This window comes from Zootoca vivipara, chromosome 2, assembly GCF_965207765.1.
Source record: "Zootoca vivipara chromosome 2, rZooViv2.hap1.1, whole genome shotgun sequence".
NCBI classification, from domain to species: domain Eukaryota; kingdom Metazoa; phylum Chordata; class Lepidosauria; order Squamata; family Lacertidae; genus Zootoca; species Zootoca vivipara.
Genome location: NC_142584.1, coordinates 101,313,413 through 101,331,714, shown reverse-complemented (window position 1 = coordinate 101,331,714; position 18,302 = coordinate 101,313,413). Strand labels below are relative to the sequence as shown.

General features: G+C 48.0%; 1 protein-coding gene across 1 annotated transcript; it reads left to right on the top strand.

The window, feature by feature from the left end:
• Window positions 1-11,811: 11,811 nt before the first annotated feature.
• LOC118080063 (uncharacterized) lies at window positions 11,812-12,417 on the top strand. The gene has a single exon (XM_035104995.3). The coding sequence runs from the start codon at window positions 11,812-11,814 to the stop codon at window positions 12,415-12,417; it is 606 nt and encodes a 201-aa protein (XP_034960886.1).
• The last annotated feature ends 5,885 nt before the right edge of the window (window positions 12,418-18,302 follow it).

Here is an 18,302-nt window from a genome sequence, read left to right as displayed (position 1 = left end):
TTGTCTAAGAATTTGTCCAATACTTTTTAAAAAGCCTTTGAAGCTGGTGGCCATCACTACTTCTTGTGGGAATTACTTCCATAATTTATGTGCTGCATGGAGAAGCACTTTCCTTTGTCTGTCTTTCCTTTGTCTGTCTTGAAACTTCCAACATTCAGCTTCATTGGATGTCCTCAAGTTCTAGTACTATGAAAGAGGGAGGAAAACTTTCCTCTACCCACTTTCTTCTGCACCCATTTTTTTTATAGGCATCCTTCCTCCCACATCTATGTCAAATATTTTGTTTTAATGACAGTGTGAATTTGATTCTATTATTAAGAAGGGGGACCGGGATTTGTTGTTGTTGTTTAGTCGTTTAGTCGTGTCCGACTCTTTGTGAGCCCATGGACCACAGCACGCCAGGCACTCCTGTCTTCCACTGCCTCCCGCAGTTTGGTCAAACTCATGTGCGTAGCTTCAAGAACACTGTCTAGCCATCTCGTCCTCTGTCGTCCCCTTCTCCTTGTGCCCTCCATCTTTCCCAACATCAGGGTCTTTTCCAGGGAGTCTTCTCTTCTCATGAGGTGGCCAAAGTATTGGAGCCTCAGCTTCACGATCTGTCCTTCCAGTGAGCACTCAAGGCTGATTTCCTTCAGAATGGATAGGTTTGATCTCCTCCAGCACCATAATTCAAAAGCATCTATTCTTTGGTGATCAGCCTTCTTTATGGTCCAGCTCTCACTTCCATACATCACTACTGGGAAAATCATAGCTTTAACTATACGGACCTTTGTCGGCAAGGTGATGTCTCTGCTTTTTAAGATGCTGTCTAGGTTTGTCATTGCTTTTCTCCCATCAACTAAGTTCGACTCAGAGTAGAACGAGCGACCTAAGTGAGTCATATGTTAACCTCAATAGCTGTACTTAGGGTTGCTAAACTCAATAGAGGACAGGACTTCTGTGCCTTTAATTGCCCTGCACTCTTTTTAGTCTGGAAACCTTAAAGAGAAACCAGCAGACCCTTTGCTTGGAAATTAAACAAAGGGTCTGCTGGTTTCTCTTTAAGGTTTCCAGACTCAAAAGAGAGGAGGGCAATTAAAGGCACGGAAGTCCTGTCCCTTATTGAGTCTGACAACCCTAGCTGTACTGAAAGGGAAGGAAGGAAGGAAGGAAGGAAGGAAGGAAGGAATCGATTTATTTCGATCACTGATCAGAATGTGTACTCTGAGTAGGACTAGCGCTGCGTGCTTAACTCTGGTCATTATACTAACCTTAAGAAAAATCAAATGACTTTGGTCTCATTGGATATGACCTTAGTCCAGCTTTGTAAAAGTAGCTGGTGGAACACAATCCCCATCTTCTATTCATCTAAAATGATTCATCTTGCTCTCTTCATGGGCCTGATAGAGCAATCAAAGAGAGGTAGAATACTGAGCGAGCACTTTGTCCAAAAGATGGTTCAGCTGGCAACCGGGGAAGCCAGATCACAGCATCATAATTCTGTCAGCCAATGGAAGGCATTTTCAACCTCCACTGTTGCCAAGCAATCTTTAAAGTATATTTCTTTCTATTAAAAGAACAACCCTATAATAGTTGAAGAAATTATGCTTGTTCTTCTGTCTGTTTAGAATGAATGTCATTATGGGGCAGAAAATGAAATCTGAGAGTTAGGGAGAAACTCCCACAAAAGCCACACTGCCGGCGTTCTGTGACTGAAACCACTCCCTCTCCCCCTTGATGATGTTTGTGAACAGGTAAATGGTCTCACAGCTGCTCTCCTGATGGCTGGGGCAGTAGTGGCTCACAGGTAACAGGAAGACAGCCAGCTTTTATCCTGTGATACATATGAGATAGGATAATCTCGTCTACACCCCCATCGTTCTGCCTGGACACTGAGGTCCAGCTCCGAGAGCCTCCTTGCGATTCCCTCATTGCGAGAAGCCAAGTTGCAGGGAACCAGGCAGAGGGCCTTCTCGGTGGTGGCGCCTGCCCTGTGGAACGCCCTCCCATCAGATGTCAAAAAGGAAAACAGCTACCAGATTTTTAGTAGACATCTGAAGGCAGCCCTGTTTAGGGAGGCTTTTAATGTTTAATAGATTGCTGTGTTTTATTTTTCTGTTGGAACCCGCCCAGAGTGGCTGGGGAAACCCAGCCAGGTGGGCGGGGTATAAATAAATTATTATTGTTATTGTTATTGTTATTGTTATTTGGTCCTGTTACCTTTCTCTCTCTCTCTCTCTCTCTCTCTCTCTCTCTCTCTCTCTCTCTCTCTCTCTCTCTCTCTCTCTCTCTCTCTCCCTCTCTCTCTAACAAATCACACTTATGTTATCTGACCTGAAGTGCCCAGTACTTCATTGTTATCCTATTATATTAAAAGAAGGCTTTGCTGGCGCTGAATATTGTATATTTCTCTTTCAAATGCTCCACAGCAACCTTATTAATTATTAGTCTCATAAAACACAGGTTAATTTTACCCCTTTAAATAAATCTGACCCTTAATTAAGTTAGGGGATTTTGATAGCAACCCTCCAACATCCAGTACCTCTTCCATTTTTCTTACATCCTGGTTGTACAGTGGGAAGTGGTGTTCAATTATAATTGATGGGGGCCATAATTCAGACCAAATTATAACATATAAAGCCATATGATCATTCAGGAATATAATAGATTTGCACACTCTGGTGTCGTTTGGATTGATTGATTCTATTTTCAGAGCCTTATGAAGGAGAGAGGCTTGGTGCAGCAAGAAGGTTTTCCCCTTCCTTTTCTTACAGTATTTTCTTTTCAACTGTACAGAAGCTTTCCCCAGCCTGGTGTCCTTCAGATGTTTTGGACTACAATATCTGCCAACCTGCTGGACCAGTAAAGGGGTAAAAGAGTATTGGGTAATAATCCATAATGTGTCTTGTGTGTGGAGTCTCCTTCATCACTAAGACTTCAAGGGTGAAACCACTGCATCACTCTGCATGACTCAGAAAAATAGCTAATAGAAGAGTACTTACCGGTAGATCGTTTACTAATTGGAAGTATAATTTTATGGGGTAGTCTAATTTGAAATGCCCCTTTCCCAAATGGATATTACTCCAACCCATGGACTAAAGAAAGCTTTTTTTGTTTTGTTTTCACAGCAAATATGTTTTGGGGAAGGCCCGTTTCTGAGTTGAAAAGCATCTGCTTTGCATACAGAAGATCTTGAGTTTAAGTGGGGTTGGGAGAAATCCCTGCCTAAAAAACCCAGGATAATAATAATAATAATAATAATAATAATAATAATAATAATAATAATTTATTATTTATACCCCACCCATCGGGCTGGGTTTCCCCAGCCACTTTGGGCGGCTTCCAACAGAAAAATAAAACACAGTAATCTATTAAACATTAAAAGCCTCCCTAAACAGGGCTGCCTTCAGATGTCTTCTAAAACTCTGGTAGTTGTTTTCCTCTTTGACATCTGTTGGGAGGGCGTTCCACAGGGCAGGCGCCACCACCGAGAAGCATAGCTGCCAAGAAATAAGGGACTGGACCGGAAGTAGCAGACCGGAAGTAGCGCTGCCGCCATTTTGGAACTGGGCGGAGCATGCTCAGAAGCTACTTTTGATGCTGCTCTGCCCTGTTCCAAAATGGCCGCTGCACCAGAAGTCACACTGCAGCCATTTTGGAACTGGGCAAAGCAGCATCAAAAGTCGCTTCTGAGCATGCTCCGCCCAGTTCCAAAATGGCCGCTGTGCCAGAATAAACCGGGGAAAAACCAAAAAAAATCCGTTTTTTCGGCTGGGGACAGCTGGAAAAACGGGGGTTTCCCGGGGAATACGGGAGACTTGGCAGCTATGCCGAGAAGGCCCTCTGCCTAGTTCCCTGCAACTTGGCTTCTCGCAACGAGGGAACTGCGAGAAGGCCCTCGGTGCTGGACCTCAGTGTCCAGGCAGAATGATGGAGATGGAGACGCTCCTTCAGGTATACTGGACTGAGGCCATTTAGGGCTTTAAACGTCAGCACCAACCCTTTGAATTGTGCTCGGAAACGTACTGGATGGCCACTTCTGGTCAGTGCAGACAAGACCAATGGGCTGATTCAGTATGAGGCAGATGATTCCTACCCTCCTCTGCAAGAAGAATGGGGAACCTGTAGCACTCTAGGTGTCATTGAACTCCCATCTGCCCCAGCCAGCATGGAATGATGGGCACTGTAGTTCAGCAACATCCAACCACAAGTTTCCTCATCCCTGTTTTAAAAGAACAGCTAGAATAATCCTTTTTCTTTTCTTCTAACCAAACAGGATCTCCAGCTAAAGTGAATTTGGATTACACGCTCAATAGACCTTGTGCGCTTGACAGAAAGGCCAGATTCCGCATTCTGTAAGTCTTTTAGCAAGCAGGAAGAAAAAAAAAACCTTTGGGCTCTAGGTCAGACTGCAGTCAGGAGGTTACAGGTTTTTAATATCAAGCAGAATATATACTACTAGTGTCTTCAGCCCGTTAAATAAACGGGCGCTAGAATGCATGCCGGCTCCTCGATCCGGTGCTCCGCGCAGCGCTGATCAGCGCTGACCCGGCAGGCCGCCAGATCAAGGAAGCGGCCTGCCGGGTCGGCACCCAGCAGCGCTGCACGAAGCACCGGGGGACTGGCGGCGGGGAAGGCAGGCAGGCGCTTGCTCTATTGCCTGCCTGCATTCCCCACTGCCTGTCACACGAAGATCGGCGGGCGCCGCTTGCCGGGGTTTGTCAACCCCGGCAAACAGCGCCCGCCGATCTTCGGCTGTCCCCCGATGCGCTACGGCTCGGGGAAGCAGGCAGGGAGACGCAACAGCCCGCAGCTTCCCGGGCTGTTGCGTCTCCCTGCCTGCTTCCCAAACTAAAGCGCACGGGGGACAGAGCCGAATTGCGGCGCGGGGGGGGTTTCGCCGTTTGCCTTCCCCGAGCTAAGGGGGAGGCAAACGGCAAAAAGCCCCCGCCACGCCGCAATTCAGCTCCGGGACTGGCTTGGCGGTGGCGGGAAGAAGGGGAGGAATTCCTCCCCTTCTTCCCGCCGTCCCCAAGCCAGTCCCCGAGCCGAAGTGCGGCGCGGCGGGTGCTTTTCGCCGTTTGCCTCCCCCTTCACTCCGGGAAGTCAAACAGCGAAAAGCCCCCACCGCGCCGCACTTCGGCTTGGGGACTGGCTTGGCGGCGGTGGGAAAAAGAGGAGGAATTCCTCCTCTTCTTCCCGCCGCCGCCAAGCCAAAGCCGGCTTCCCTAGGCGCCCGCTGCCGCTTCGGCCGAGGAAGCGCCGTCCCATGCCGGAGGTGCGCGGCAAGGCTGCCGGGGGGAGCGCTTCTTTCCCCCGCCGCCTCGCCGCGCACCTCCAGCATGAGACTGGGCTTCGGAACGGCGGTTGGCGGAGCAGCGGTTCAATCCCTCCGTCCAATCCCTGTGTCGCTGGGGCACATGCGCAGTGACCCAGGGACACACGGGACAGCTTGGACGCAGGGACAACTTGCAAATTATTATATAGGATTCTGGAATGCCGATCCAGGAAACTCCGCCACAGCACCCTGTTCTGCATTGACCTGGAAAGAATGTCAAAGATATGCACTATGCACTAATTAGCAAGAATGTCATTCTCTGACTCCTGGCAGAAAGGAGTTTGACAGTGCAATCTACTCAGAAACAAGTCAAATTGAATTAAATGTGGCTTCCTTCTAGGTAAGTGAGTATAGGATTGCAGCCCAGGGGGATTCAAATGATATGAATTTGGAGGTCAAGCAAAGTTTTTCGTGCACCTGAATCTAAGGGATGTTCTGTAGTGTCATATCCTTAGCAAATTAGCGTGCATAGTTTAAGATGATGTACCAAATTGCACCCTACCTGGGAACCCAGGTCACTCAGTCCAGACATGGAGATCCAGATGTGGAAGAGGGATGTTATGTTCCAGAGATATGGGTATCAAGGCACCTCTCCATGTCCATCTCTTTTGGTCATAGAATCAGAGAGCTAAAGTAGGTCTTTGAGACTATCAAGTCCAACTGCCTGATTGATGTAGGATCTGATTGATGTAGACCAGGGGTGGCCAACTCCCAAGAGACTGTGATCTACTCACAGAGTTAAAAACTGACAGTGATCTACCCCCTTTTTTGGGGGGGTGCAGGGCAAAGATGTTGAGCTTTTTTTAGGGGAGCCAAAGTTGTTCGGCTTCTTTGGGGGCAGCCAGTGATCTACCAGTGATCTACCACAGACATCATCCAGTGATCTACCGGTAGATCACGATCTACCTGTTGGACATGCCTGATGTAGACCATAGGCACCAGCCCATAGGGGGCCAAGGCACTTTTAGAGACCCCAATGTTTTGTGACTTTTTTTGAGGGGGGCAGGCCCCCACAATGTTCAGAGGGTGTCCGCCTTCTCCTCCTGGCTCCTCACAATGTTGCACATGCAACGTCAGGATGTTGCATGACATTGCAGCCATGACGTCAGAACATCACACGTCACTCATACGACGTAAGGACATTGCGTAAGGCTCCCTTAATCATCTTGAGAAGTTGGTGCCTCTGATGTAGACCTAGAACACCCTCAAGAATTTGATGTCCAACTTCTAGCAAAGTTCCGTTGTCAAATTGCTCTTGCAATCAATAAGTTTTCCCCCTTGTTCAACTGAAATCTTTCCACCTGTAACTTAAGCCCTTTAAATCTAGTCCTGTCCTCTGTGTATCAGTCCTTCAGCTCTGGATGCATATTCACATCCAGGATCACTCCTCCAGGACATGAGAACGTAAGAACAGCCTACGGGATCAGGCCAGCTGCCTATCTAGTCTAACATCCTGTTCTCAGGATGCCCATGGACAACTGCATGAATAGTTGTGTGTGGCTAGAGTGGGATTGTTGGGGCCTGATACTGTGTATATGTGTATAACAAACTGAAACCAAGCAAGACTCCCCAAACTGATAATTTGTTTTATCTTTGTGTGAGCAGAGCTTCTGCTAATATTTACTTGTCTCTTCTGGTTAAGTGCTGAGAGACAAACAGAACAACATTATTTAAGTCAAATAATCTAGGTCTCTTGAAAATGCTGCACATGGGTTTTTTTGTTTTTTGTTTTTTTATGTCCCGTCATTTCTTGTTAGCGTTTTGCAAAACATTCCTAGTCCTTGTCAGCTGCCCCAAACAGGCCGTCATCTGAATTATCTCAGGTTGAAAGCACTGATAGTAGATAGAAATGGTTTCCTTTATTGTTACCTGCACAATAAAAATGCACTCAAGCATTCTGAGTGTAATGGGCAGGAAATGGGACCTAACTCTGTCCTCGATCCACTCAGAAGAGTAGAGTGCAAGGAGGCTTATAGAGATGTACCCAATGGTGACTGGTGCCCATTGGAACGGGTAAGGCAGAAGGCAGGAAGGCCAGCAATGGAACCAGAGTCAATGATAGGCTGAGCCAGAGCCAATGACAGGCAGAGCCAACTCATTCAAGTTCTGTCCCCATTCACTTCCCTGCTGAGTTGTGCAAGGGCAACACTTGACTAAAGAGGAGGAAGCCGATGGGTAATCTCAGCCTCTGCACCAGATGTACATGAGAAGGGAGACAGGTGGGGGCTTGCTGAGGACATGCTGAGGTTGGTGGGGCAGTTCAGCCTAATGTAGGGATGCCATATGTCTCAAATTTCCCAGACATAGCTGGGATTCGGCCCTTGTAAATAGCGTCCGGGTGGAAATGCTGGGAAAATCCAGATGTATGGCAACCCATTTCTGATGTGTAGATTTTGGTGAATTTCCTTAAAAACAGCTCAAAACTACTTTTTTACTTTGCAAAAAAGCTTAAAAACTTTTGTGTCCAGATTTTCTAGGCAACCCTTGAATGGACCAGCCTCTACTGGATGTGTCTCAAATGGTATATGCATTCGGTTATTTGAGGATGAAAACAGACATTCCACTCACCACAGGGATGTCGCTGAAAATATTGCCTCACTTGGCAAGTTCTCCATTTCACCAGTGTGAGTGCCAATAAAACCTTATTCCCTCTTCCCCCCTTTTGAAAAAAGAAAGTCTTGGTGTGATCATGCACATGATTGCATAAATACCATTTTTATTGCATAAAATACCATTTGTTCATCGTTTTATTGATGCTCCTGCACATTGTCAAACCATTGGGCAAAACCAATATTAATAATAACATAGTGTACAATCATCACATTAAGTTTGCTTTTGCTTTTTTTTGTCAGTGTCTTATTAATGCATATGCTCATCAGGAAATCGTTGCAGAAAAAAAATTCTGATGCTGACAATCACACGGGGGAGGGGATTTGCTCAGTGAGAGGATATGCTGCAAGTTCCAGGTTTCATTCCTCATCATCTCCAGGTAACTCAGGGAAATGCCTCTGTCCTAACTCTTTGAGAGGCCCTGCCAGACTGCATAGATTATACTGAGTTATAGGGAACAATGGTCTGACAGGGCCTCTGGTCTGACAGAGGCATAAGATAGCTTCCAATACTCCAGGGACGCGGGTGGCACTGTGGGTTAAACCACTGAGCCTCTTGGGCTTGCCGATCAGAAGGTCGGCGGTTTGAATCCCCACAACGGGGTGAGCTCCCGTTGCTCAGTCCCAGCTCCTGCCAACCTAGCAGTTTGAAAGCACGTCAAGTGCAAGTAGATAAATAGGTACCGTTCCAGGGGGAAGGTGAACGGTGTTTCTATGCACTGCTCTGGTTCGCCAGAAGCAGCTTAGTCATGACCCGGAAACTGTACGCTGGCTCCCTTGGCCAGTAAAGCAAGATGAGTGCCGCAACCCTGGAGTCATCCCCAACTGGACCTAATGGTCAGGGGTCCCTTTACCTTTACCTTTTACCAGTACTCCAATTCAAGACAGCATTTTTATAGCATTATTACTTGTTTTTAGGAGGTAATTTAATTATTGTTTGATTTTATAGCAATGTTATATATTTTATGTTAGCCACCCTGAGCCCAGTCTCGGCTGGGGAGGGCAGGATACAAATAAAAGATGAGGAGGAGGAGGAGGAGGATTGCTACTACTACTACTACTACTACTACAACTACAACTACCACCACCACCACCACCACCACCACCACCACCAATGGAACTTCTCACTGCCTGAGGAAATGGTGGATGCAACAGTATTTACCAAGGGAACCTATAGAACAGGGTTGGGGAAACTGTGGCCCTCCAGACATTGTTGTACTCTGTTGTTGTTTAGTCGTTTAGTCATGTCCGACTCTTCGTGACCCCATGGACCATAGTATGCCAGGCACTCCTGTCTTCCACTGCCTCCTGCAGTTTGGTCAAACTCATGTTCGTAGCTTCGAGAACACTGTCCAGCCATCTCGTCCTCTGCCGTCCCCTTCTCCTAGTGCCCTCCTCTAGTTCCCATCAACCCCAGCCAGCATGACCAATGGTCAGGGACGATGGGAGGTGTTGTCCAACGACATCTGGAGGGCTACAGCATTCCCCATCCCTGGTCTTGTCAGAGCCTGATGGGAGCATATGGGGCCTTTGTTCCGCCTTCTTACAGGAATTGTGCCTCAACTTAGGACGAGAAGGCACTTGTGGAAGCTCTATAGTGTTTTCGTGTTGCTAGGAGACACTTTTCTCCCCCCACAAGCGAGCAACATTAACTTCTCAAGAGAGGATAAAGAAACCATTAATTAAAGCAGTTTAAAATCACTTTTCACTTTTTCAGAAATTAATTACAAACATAGGTGAAATTATCCTGAAATTTGAGATATTTTGGTTCCTGTTGAAACATGGCTCTTTAATTGAGTGTTTGGATGTTTCGCCTTTGGCGCAGCTGGCATGTAATCACTGCTGTCCTCCTATTCCCTTCTCCCTCTCTCTTAACATGTTCAAGTTAAGTTGAGCACAATGAGCCACCATCCTCTTGGTACATGCCACTGGAATCGTGATTCAGCATACCAAGCCTGACTCACGGGGCTAAAATTTCTAAGGAACCCAATGCCAGGGGGAAAGGGCTGGATTTGCAGATGACCTACTGCTCCTCTACCAAGGACTGAGATGGTGTGCCTCGTGACTAGTCTCTGAGAGCTTAACTGACCAACACACCACCAGAAAGAGTGGCAGGTGGGGCTCAAAGCTCAGTGACAGAGCTCATGCTCTGCCTTAGGTCGGTCTCAGATTCACTCTCTGCCATCTCCAGTTGGGGGATACTCAAGAATGAGGTAGGACTGCCGTTAATTATTGCCGGCAATAATTAGGAATGTACCAAAGAGGAAGATAATGAAGGAATGGGAATATGTTCAAAACTACTTGGAAAGAGAAATTATTAAAAAAACAACCTAGTGACGGGCTTGGAATGAATATATAAGAGGTGAGGATTAATTTATAGGCATTGAGAAGAGATGGAAATATGGGAAGTAAGAGGTATAAAGCGAATATAGTAAGGGAAGCGTGCTGTAAATAACGGGAGGTAACTCTTTGACTACCTGATTTTTCTTTTCTTTTTGTATGTCATATTTTTCTTTTTTATTATATCAGCTTTTTTTCTTCATATGAGTGTGAAAATTTGTATTATTTGTATTATTTGATTATTGTATTATATGATTTTGGGAATACGTTTTTTTATGTTAAGCTATTGGATGTTTTGCTTTTCTAATATGTCTTTTCATATTTTCTTTTCTTGTTTTCTTTTTTCTGTTGGTACTTTTTCTAAACTTTTGTAAGATTTAAAATTTAAATAAAGCTTATTTAAAAATTTTTTTTTTACAAAAGAATGAGGTAGGACTGGAAAAGATGAGAATTTGGATAGATGTTGGCAGGTGGAGAAGCAATGGCGGCTGGTGGCCACTGTGACTGGTAGGGCATAAGGCAGGGAGACCAACAGTAGGTGGCGCCAGAGATGACTGGTTGTAAGAGATGGCTGGCTGGGGTCAGGTTGTGGCTGGTGAGGCAGAGCTCCATTTGCTCCAATAGGCCATCCTCTGCTGGGCAAAATGAATCAATCACTTGAGTCACCGGCACAACGTTGCCTAACCTCCTGCAAACAAATGAAAATGAATGCGCAGTAAATAATTGAAGTCATCCAACCTCACTGCAAACTAATTGGGATGGATACACAGTAAAGCGCGCTGAGTTGCAAGTGAGGAGTAGTGGCAATGTGTTGGGGGGGGAGGAGTTGTGTGTGCTCTGTGGCCTGCTTTGCATCACCTAAACACACCTGCTGCCTTCAGTTGCAGTGGGGGTGGGTGGGTATCACTAAAGGAAAAGGGTAAAGGGACCCCTGACCATTAGGTCCAGTCGTGACCGACTCTGGGGTTGCACGCTCATCTCGCATTATTGGCCGAGGGAGCCGGCGTATAGCTTCCAGGTCATGTGGCCAGCATGACAAAGCCGCTTCTGGCAAACCAGAGCAGCACATGGAAACGTCGTTTACCTTCCCGCTATAGCGGTTCCTATTTATCTACTTCCATTTTGATGTGCTTTCGAACTGCTAGGTTGGCAGGAGCTGGGACCGAGCAACGGGAGCTCACCCCGTCACAGGGATTCGAACCGCCGACCTTCTGATCAGCAAGCCCTAGGCTCAGTGGTTTAGCCCACAGCGCCACCTGGGTTCCTTTATCACTAGGGTATCACTAGTATCTGAATAAAGTTCAGCTTCTGGTCTGGTAGGCTTCAAGACACGGAACGAGACTGGGATGTTACCTTATCATTGGCCTTAGGCAGCCACATGTCTTGGGACTTCCCTAGGTCATCAACAAGGGCATAGGAGCAGCATCTTGGGTTTCTTGTGATCTCACAATCCACCAAGCTATTTTCATGACAACCATTTAGTTCAAGCCCATCCCCACCATTGGGAAATGGTGAGGATGTAGAACCCAAGCCAGGCTTAAGAAGATGAGTACCCTAGGCAAAATTCAGTTAAATAATGATGAACGCTCTGATGAAGGGAATTCTGAAGAAACATCTTCTGACTTACAACAGGAAAACCAGGGCTTTAGGGAGCCTCAGCCATCTTGTTCTGGTGAACATCTAAAGCCTGCATCTAGGTCCAGGTCGAAACGTAAAGAGGCCCACAAACTTTCATATCCCGGGAAATCCCATTTCCCAAAGCATGGGCTCTCCAAGCTCATTCTTGAGATGTTGGCCTCACATGATCAATGTTCCACAGCCTCTCTGCAAAGTCTTAAAGAGAGAGTGGCAGCCTTGAGATGTGACCTTGAGAAACAGAAGAGGCTCTTCAAGAGGGCTGAGAGGACCTTGGTTGCCAAGGGTCTGTTGAGGAAGTTGACCGGCTGTGGGCTTACAAGCTCCTGTGCAATCAACCAGATGTTGGTGAAGGTGCTGAAAAGGAGGAGGAGGAGGAGGAAGAGGAGGGAAAGGGAAAGGAAGAAAAAGGCCAAGAGGAACAGGAGGAACTGGAGGAAGAGGAGAAGGAAGAAGACACCTGAGCCACCTGACTTGCAGAATCCTGTGCTGATGACAGGAGCTTTCCATAGCTGAAGCTGTGTGTAAGGATTTGCAGTGCCTTTATTTTTGTGCCTCCTATTTGGACATGAGATTGTAACATCAAATCAAAAGACACGATGAAAGTCTAAGGGCAGCTTCTTCTCGTTCTTTTAATATCAAGGTCTGATTCAACTGGGGGATGTGTGTGTATATTTCTTCTGTGTAAGGCAGGGTGGAATACTGTAATACTGTCTCTACTAATAGTAAAGATTTCCTACCTAGCAGAAAATGTGGTGGGGGTAGAAAGTGTCTTCTGACCTGTCCTCAGTGCCCCAATACCACTCCCTGGGCTTTAAGCCAGAGGTTCCCAAACTAAGGCCCGGGGTCCAGATGCGGCCCAATCACCTTCTAAATCCGCCCTGTGGACGGGCCGGGAATCAGCATGTTTTTACATGAGTAGAATGTGTCCTTTTATATAAAATGCATCTCTGGGTTATTTGTGGGGCATAGCAATTCGTTCATATTTCCCCCCCAAAAAATATATATTCCACCCCCCCACAAGGTCTGAGGGACAGTGGACTGCCCCCCTGCTGAAAAAGTTTGCTGACCCCTGCTCTAAGTTTTCCTCCTTTGGGGCTTCCTTAGGCTTCAGACTCCCACCACTCCTCGTCATCCAGCCAGTCCCTGACACCCAGTGAGCTCCATGGCTGCCTGGGGATTTGAACCCTGGTCTCTCCTAGGTCCTAGTCATAGAATCAGAGAATTGTAGAATTGGGACCATGAGGGTCACCTAGTTCAACCCCCTGCAATGCAGGAATCTTTTGCCCACTGTTTGGCTCAGACCCATGCCCCTCAATCTCATGCTCTACTGACAGAGCTCTCCACAGGCAGATAAGTACCTTGGGGTGGCTCTAGAGCAGACTTCCTCAACCTCGGCCCTCCAGCTGTTTTGAGACTACAATTCCCATCACCCCTGACCACTGGTCCTGGTAGCTAGGGATCATGGGAGTTGTAGGCCAAAAACATCTGTAGCGCCGAGGTTGAGGAAGCATGCTCTAGAGACACCACTACTTTAGATTCAGTGTGGTCTTGCAGTTTGGTATGGCTCTGGAAAAACAGTGTAAGGCTTTTCAACACTTAAAAAAGTAGTCTAGGCACGAAAATCTAATGTACTCTGACGTTTTGAGGATAGAACACCTAGGAACATTGGAGTGGTTGGTTTGGAGTGTGGAGAGGGGCTCACAGAGCTTGGTAACAGAGCTCATACTCTGCATAAAGAAGGTCCTGGATTCACTCCAGTTGGTGGATACATAGGAATAAGGTAGGGTAGGAAGAGATGAGACCTTGGATAGATGCTGGCAGGTGGAGAAGCAGCAGCGGCTGATACTCACTGAGATGGGTAGGGTGTAAGCCAGTAGGTGGAGCCAGAATGAATGACAGGAAGAGCCGACTGGCTGCAAGCAGCAGCTGGCTGGAGTCAGATTGAGGCTGGTGGGGGCTAAGATGGACCTATCACCTGTGTCACTCCAAGGCAACTTCGTAAGATATGTGGGATTCTAGTTTCCTTGGAAGCACGGCCTCAGAAATAGCCAAATGCTTTGTTATCAGCGCTGATCATCTCCCCCAGCGATAACACAGTGGATTATGTGGCAATTGGATGCTGTGGGCAAGGCAAGTTTAATTTCCCTTCACTTCAGTTTCCTTCACAGATCAGCTGATAATGGCAGAAGCGCAACAGGCACTTTGAGAGATCATAGACACCCGATGCACTTTACAGGTGTCCGATACTGAAATCAATGACAATACTACCAGAATAATCAATGGGACAAATAAACCTGAACTCATAAGGGCTGGAGGGAAGAAGAAGAAGACAGAACCTGGATTGTGAACTTAACAGTCATGATCAGAGGTGCCAACTTGAGTGAAGTACAGTCATACCTCGGTTTACAACCACAATTTGTTCCGGGGAGCCGGTCGCTCTCCGAGTACGTCGTAAATGGAGTGGCTCCTCTGCGCATGCACGAAACGTTGATAGAGCGTTTCTGCGCATGCATGTGCTGTGCAGATCGCTTCTGCACATCCGCGCACTGTGGAACCCGGATGTAAACACTTCTGGGTCCGCGGCGGTCGCAAACCGAACCACGGCTGTTGTAAACCAAGGTATGACTATTGGGAGGGGGGAAGTAAGCCCTGCCCCACGCAATCAATCCCATGATGCTGTGCACCACACCATTTGAATGGCAACATCCATCAAATATTTTAGGGGGGAGGCTGAAGGGACCTTGGGCCCTAGGAGTTGGTTCCTACAGTCATGATTTTGCCATCTTACTGAAAGCCTGGCTGAATTCATTCACTAAAAGCATGCTCAGTCACTGCTTGGACACAGGTGAAGCGAAGTCTGTCTTGGGTGGACATGAAACATCACAGTGACAGCCAAAAGTCTGCAAGCTTCAGAAGCCAGTTGCCCTGCACCTGGGATTTCCTGGACATAGGGAATCGGCTGTCAGAAGCAGTGTCTAGGTGTGAACCGCTTTAAATCTGGACATATGGATTGTCACTTTTTGACAAGAAGAACATCTTCTTAACCTCTGTGACAAGTGCAAGGCTGGAAATACGAGTCTGCCACACAAAAGGAGTCTACTTCTGTATTTCCTACCGAAGGGAAGAAATTCCTGACTTGAAATAAGGGTGCTGTGTGTGTGTGAACAAATCACCCAGGTTGCAACAACAGCAGCAGCTAAAGGGAGAAGTTCAACATGAATTCAATCTGTTACATTTCTCCTTCGGCGTTTGTTTCTGAACCTCTTTTCACAGAGCAGTCATCTGGAGATGATCTTGGCACTGCCAAGGAGTGTGTGTGGACTTGCAGACAAATGGAATATGGAGAAGGTTGATGTGAGTGACCTTCAACATGGGCACCTGGCTGCTGCTGTCATCTGTGATATGGGGCCACCTAAGAAGGAAAGATCAGAGTGCAGATTTAGCATTCCACCTCTTTCTCTGCCTGTTATGCTCACACATTGCAAAGGGTCATAGCTCAGAGATAGAGCATCTGCCTTGCACAGCAGGAGCTCTCCGGTTCAATTCTTGGCACCTCCAGGTAGGGCTGGGACAGAACCCTGCCTGGAACGCTGGAAAGCTGCTGCCAGTCAGTGTGGCCAGTACTGAGTTAGGTGGACCAATGGACTTATGTTCCTCTGTTCCACTATTTGCAAGGAATAATAAATGGCCAGATAAGAGGCCTTACTTGCATTATATACAGTACTGGTTCTGGGGAATTAATGCACATACTAGTTACAGTGGAGAAATTCTCCTCTACAGCAGTCATAGAATCATAGAGTTGGAAGAGACCACAAGGGCCATCCAGTCCAACCCCCTGCCAAGCAGGAAACACCATCAAAGCATTCTTGACATATGGCTGTCAAGCCTCTGCTTAAAGGCCTCCAAAGGAGGAGACTCCACCACACTTCTTGGCAGCAAATGCCACTGTCGAACAGCTCTTACTGTCAGGAACTTCTTTCTAATGTTTAGGTGAAATCTTCTTTCTTGTAGCTTGAATCCATTGCTCTGTGTCTGCTTCTCTGGAGCAGCAGAAAACAACCTTTCACCCTCCTCTATATGACATCCTTTTATATATTTGAACATGGCTATCATATCACCCCTTAACCTTCTCTTCTCCAGGCTAAACATACCCAGCTCCCTAAGCCGTTCCTCATAAGGCATCGTTTCCAGGCCTTTGACCATTTTGGTTGCCCTCTTCTGGACACCTTCCAGCTTGTCAGAATCCTCCTTGAACTGTGGTGCCCAGAACTGGACACAGTACTCCAGGTGAGGTCTGACCAGAGCAGAATACACTGGTACTATTACTTCCCTTGATCTAGATGCTATACTCCTATTGATGCAGCCCAGAATTGCATTGGCTTCTTTAGCTGCTGCATCACACTGTTGACTCTTGTCAAGTTTGTGGTCTACCAGGACTCCTAGATCCTTTTCACATGTACTGCTCTCAAGCCAGGTGTCTCCCATCCTGTATTTGTGCCTTTTGGGTTTTTTTGCCGAAGTGTAGTACTTTACATTTCTCCTTGTTAAAATTCATCTTGTTTGCTTTGGCCCAGTTGTCTAATCTGTTAAGGTCATTTTGAAGTGTGATTCTGTCCTCTGGGGTATCATTTTGAAGTGTGATTCAGTCACTCTGGAGATCCTTGGCAGGAACCACTGGAGCTTCTTCTGAGTAAAACGATATTGGGCTTCAGCTTGACCTATTCCCAGCTTGACCTTCCTCTCTTTAATTGCACTGTTGCCGTGCTTTTTGCTCAGAGTGAAGCCAGATACGTAAGCACGTAGTCACAAGGCATGTGATGAGTATAATGAATTGACATAGTTGTTTTTTTTTAATTAAAAAAATCAGCCTGGCTTTGCAAGGGTTAAACCCACATCCAGTCTGATTGACTGGACATTCTAATGGAGGCGGGTCTGCTTGGAGCTTAAAAGGAAGGAGGAGCGGTTTTGTCCGTTGGAGAGCACAAGGGAGGGGGAGCGTGGGGGTCAGGGTAGTGTAGGGTTTAGATGAGGAATAAGCAAGTTCCATATTACGTGTTTGACAGCAATAACTTATGACAGTAACAAAGCTTATACACGCATGAATCTTTAAAGCAACCATTATGAATTTAAGTTAATAAACGTTCATCGTTTATGTGCCAAGGAGAAATCGTCTTTCTTATTTCCAGCACGGTATCGAAAACAGTATAGGTGGAGGCTCTTTAAAGGACAAAACTTCCCTCAAGAGTGGCGTCGATAGTTTGTGTCCTTGAGTAACATGGTATAGGCTGAAGGTGGACGACCTGGGGTGTCACTAAGTTGCCTAAGCGGGTAGGCAAGCTTTTAGAGTGAGGGATTTCAAGCTGAGGGGATCTCTTCACTGGGGACAAAGGGGTTAGTCACACAAACAGCCTCGAGTTTCATAAGATACCTGGCCCAGGGCTGGTGCGTCCATTTAGGCGGACTAGGCCATTGCCTAGGGCGCAAAAATGGAGGGGGCGCTGGCGAGCCTGCCCCGCAAAACCCCCGCACCACCGGCGCCCTCCCAAGGCGCACGCTCACGCTCCTCCCACCCATGGAGGGGACGCCGTGAGCTCCTCAGTGGCTGCAGCGAGCGAGTGGTGGCGGTGGCAGCGCCCGTAGCTGAAGGCTTTAGCTACGGGCACTGCCGCTGCCGCCGCCACTCACTCGCCGCCGCCGAGGTGCCCCCAGCGTCCCCTCCACAGGTGAGAGGAGCACGAGCCAAAAGAAGAGCTCAGCACCCTCCCGCCTATGAAGGGGACGCCGAGAGCTCCCCAGCGGCGGCCGCCGCAGCGAGCGAGCAGCGGCGGTAGTAGCGGCAAGCACCCGCAGCCGAAGCCTTCAGCTATGGGCGCGGGCAGCGCCCGCCCGCCCACCCGCTCACCGAGAAGCTCACAGCGTCCCCTCCATAGGCGGGAGGAGCGCGAGCCAAAAGGAGAGCTCAGCGCCCTCCCGCCTATGGAGGGGACGCCGAGAGTCCCCCAGCAATGGCTGCAGCGAGCGAGCGGTGGCGGTAGCGGCGGCAAGCGGCCACAACTGAAGCCTTCAGGTATGGGCGCTGCCGCCCCCGCCCGCTTGCTCGCTGAGAAGCTCACAGCGTCCCCCCCATAGGCGGGAGGAGCGTGAGCCAAAAGGAGAGCTCAGCGCCCTCCCGCCCACAGAGGGGACGCTGTGAGCTCCCCAGCGCCTGTGGCGAGCAAGCGGCGGCAGCACCCACAGCTGAAGCCTTCAGCTATGGGCGCTGCTGCCACCGCTGCTCACTCGCTGCAGCCGCCGCCGCTGAGGAACTCAAAGCATCCCTTCCATAGATGGGAGGGCGCCGAGCTCACCCGTTGGCCCGCGCTCCTCCCACCAATGGAGGGGACACAGGGGCGTCATGA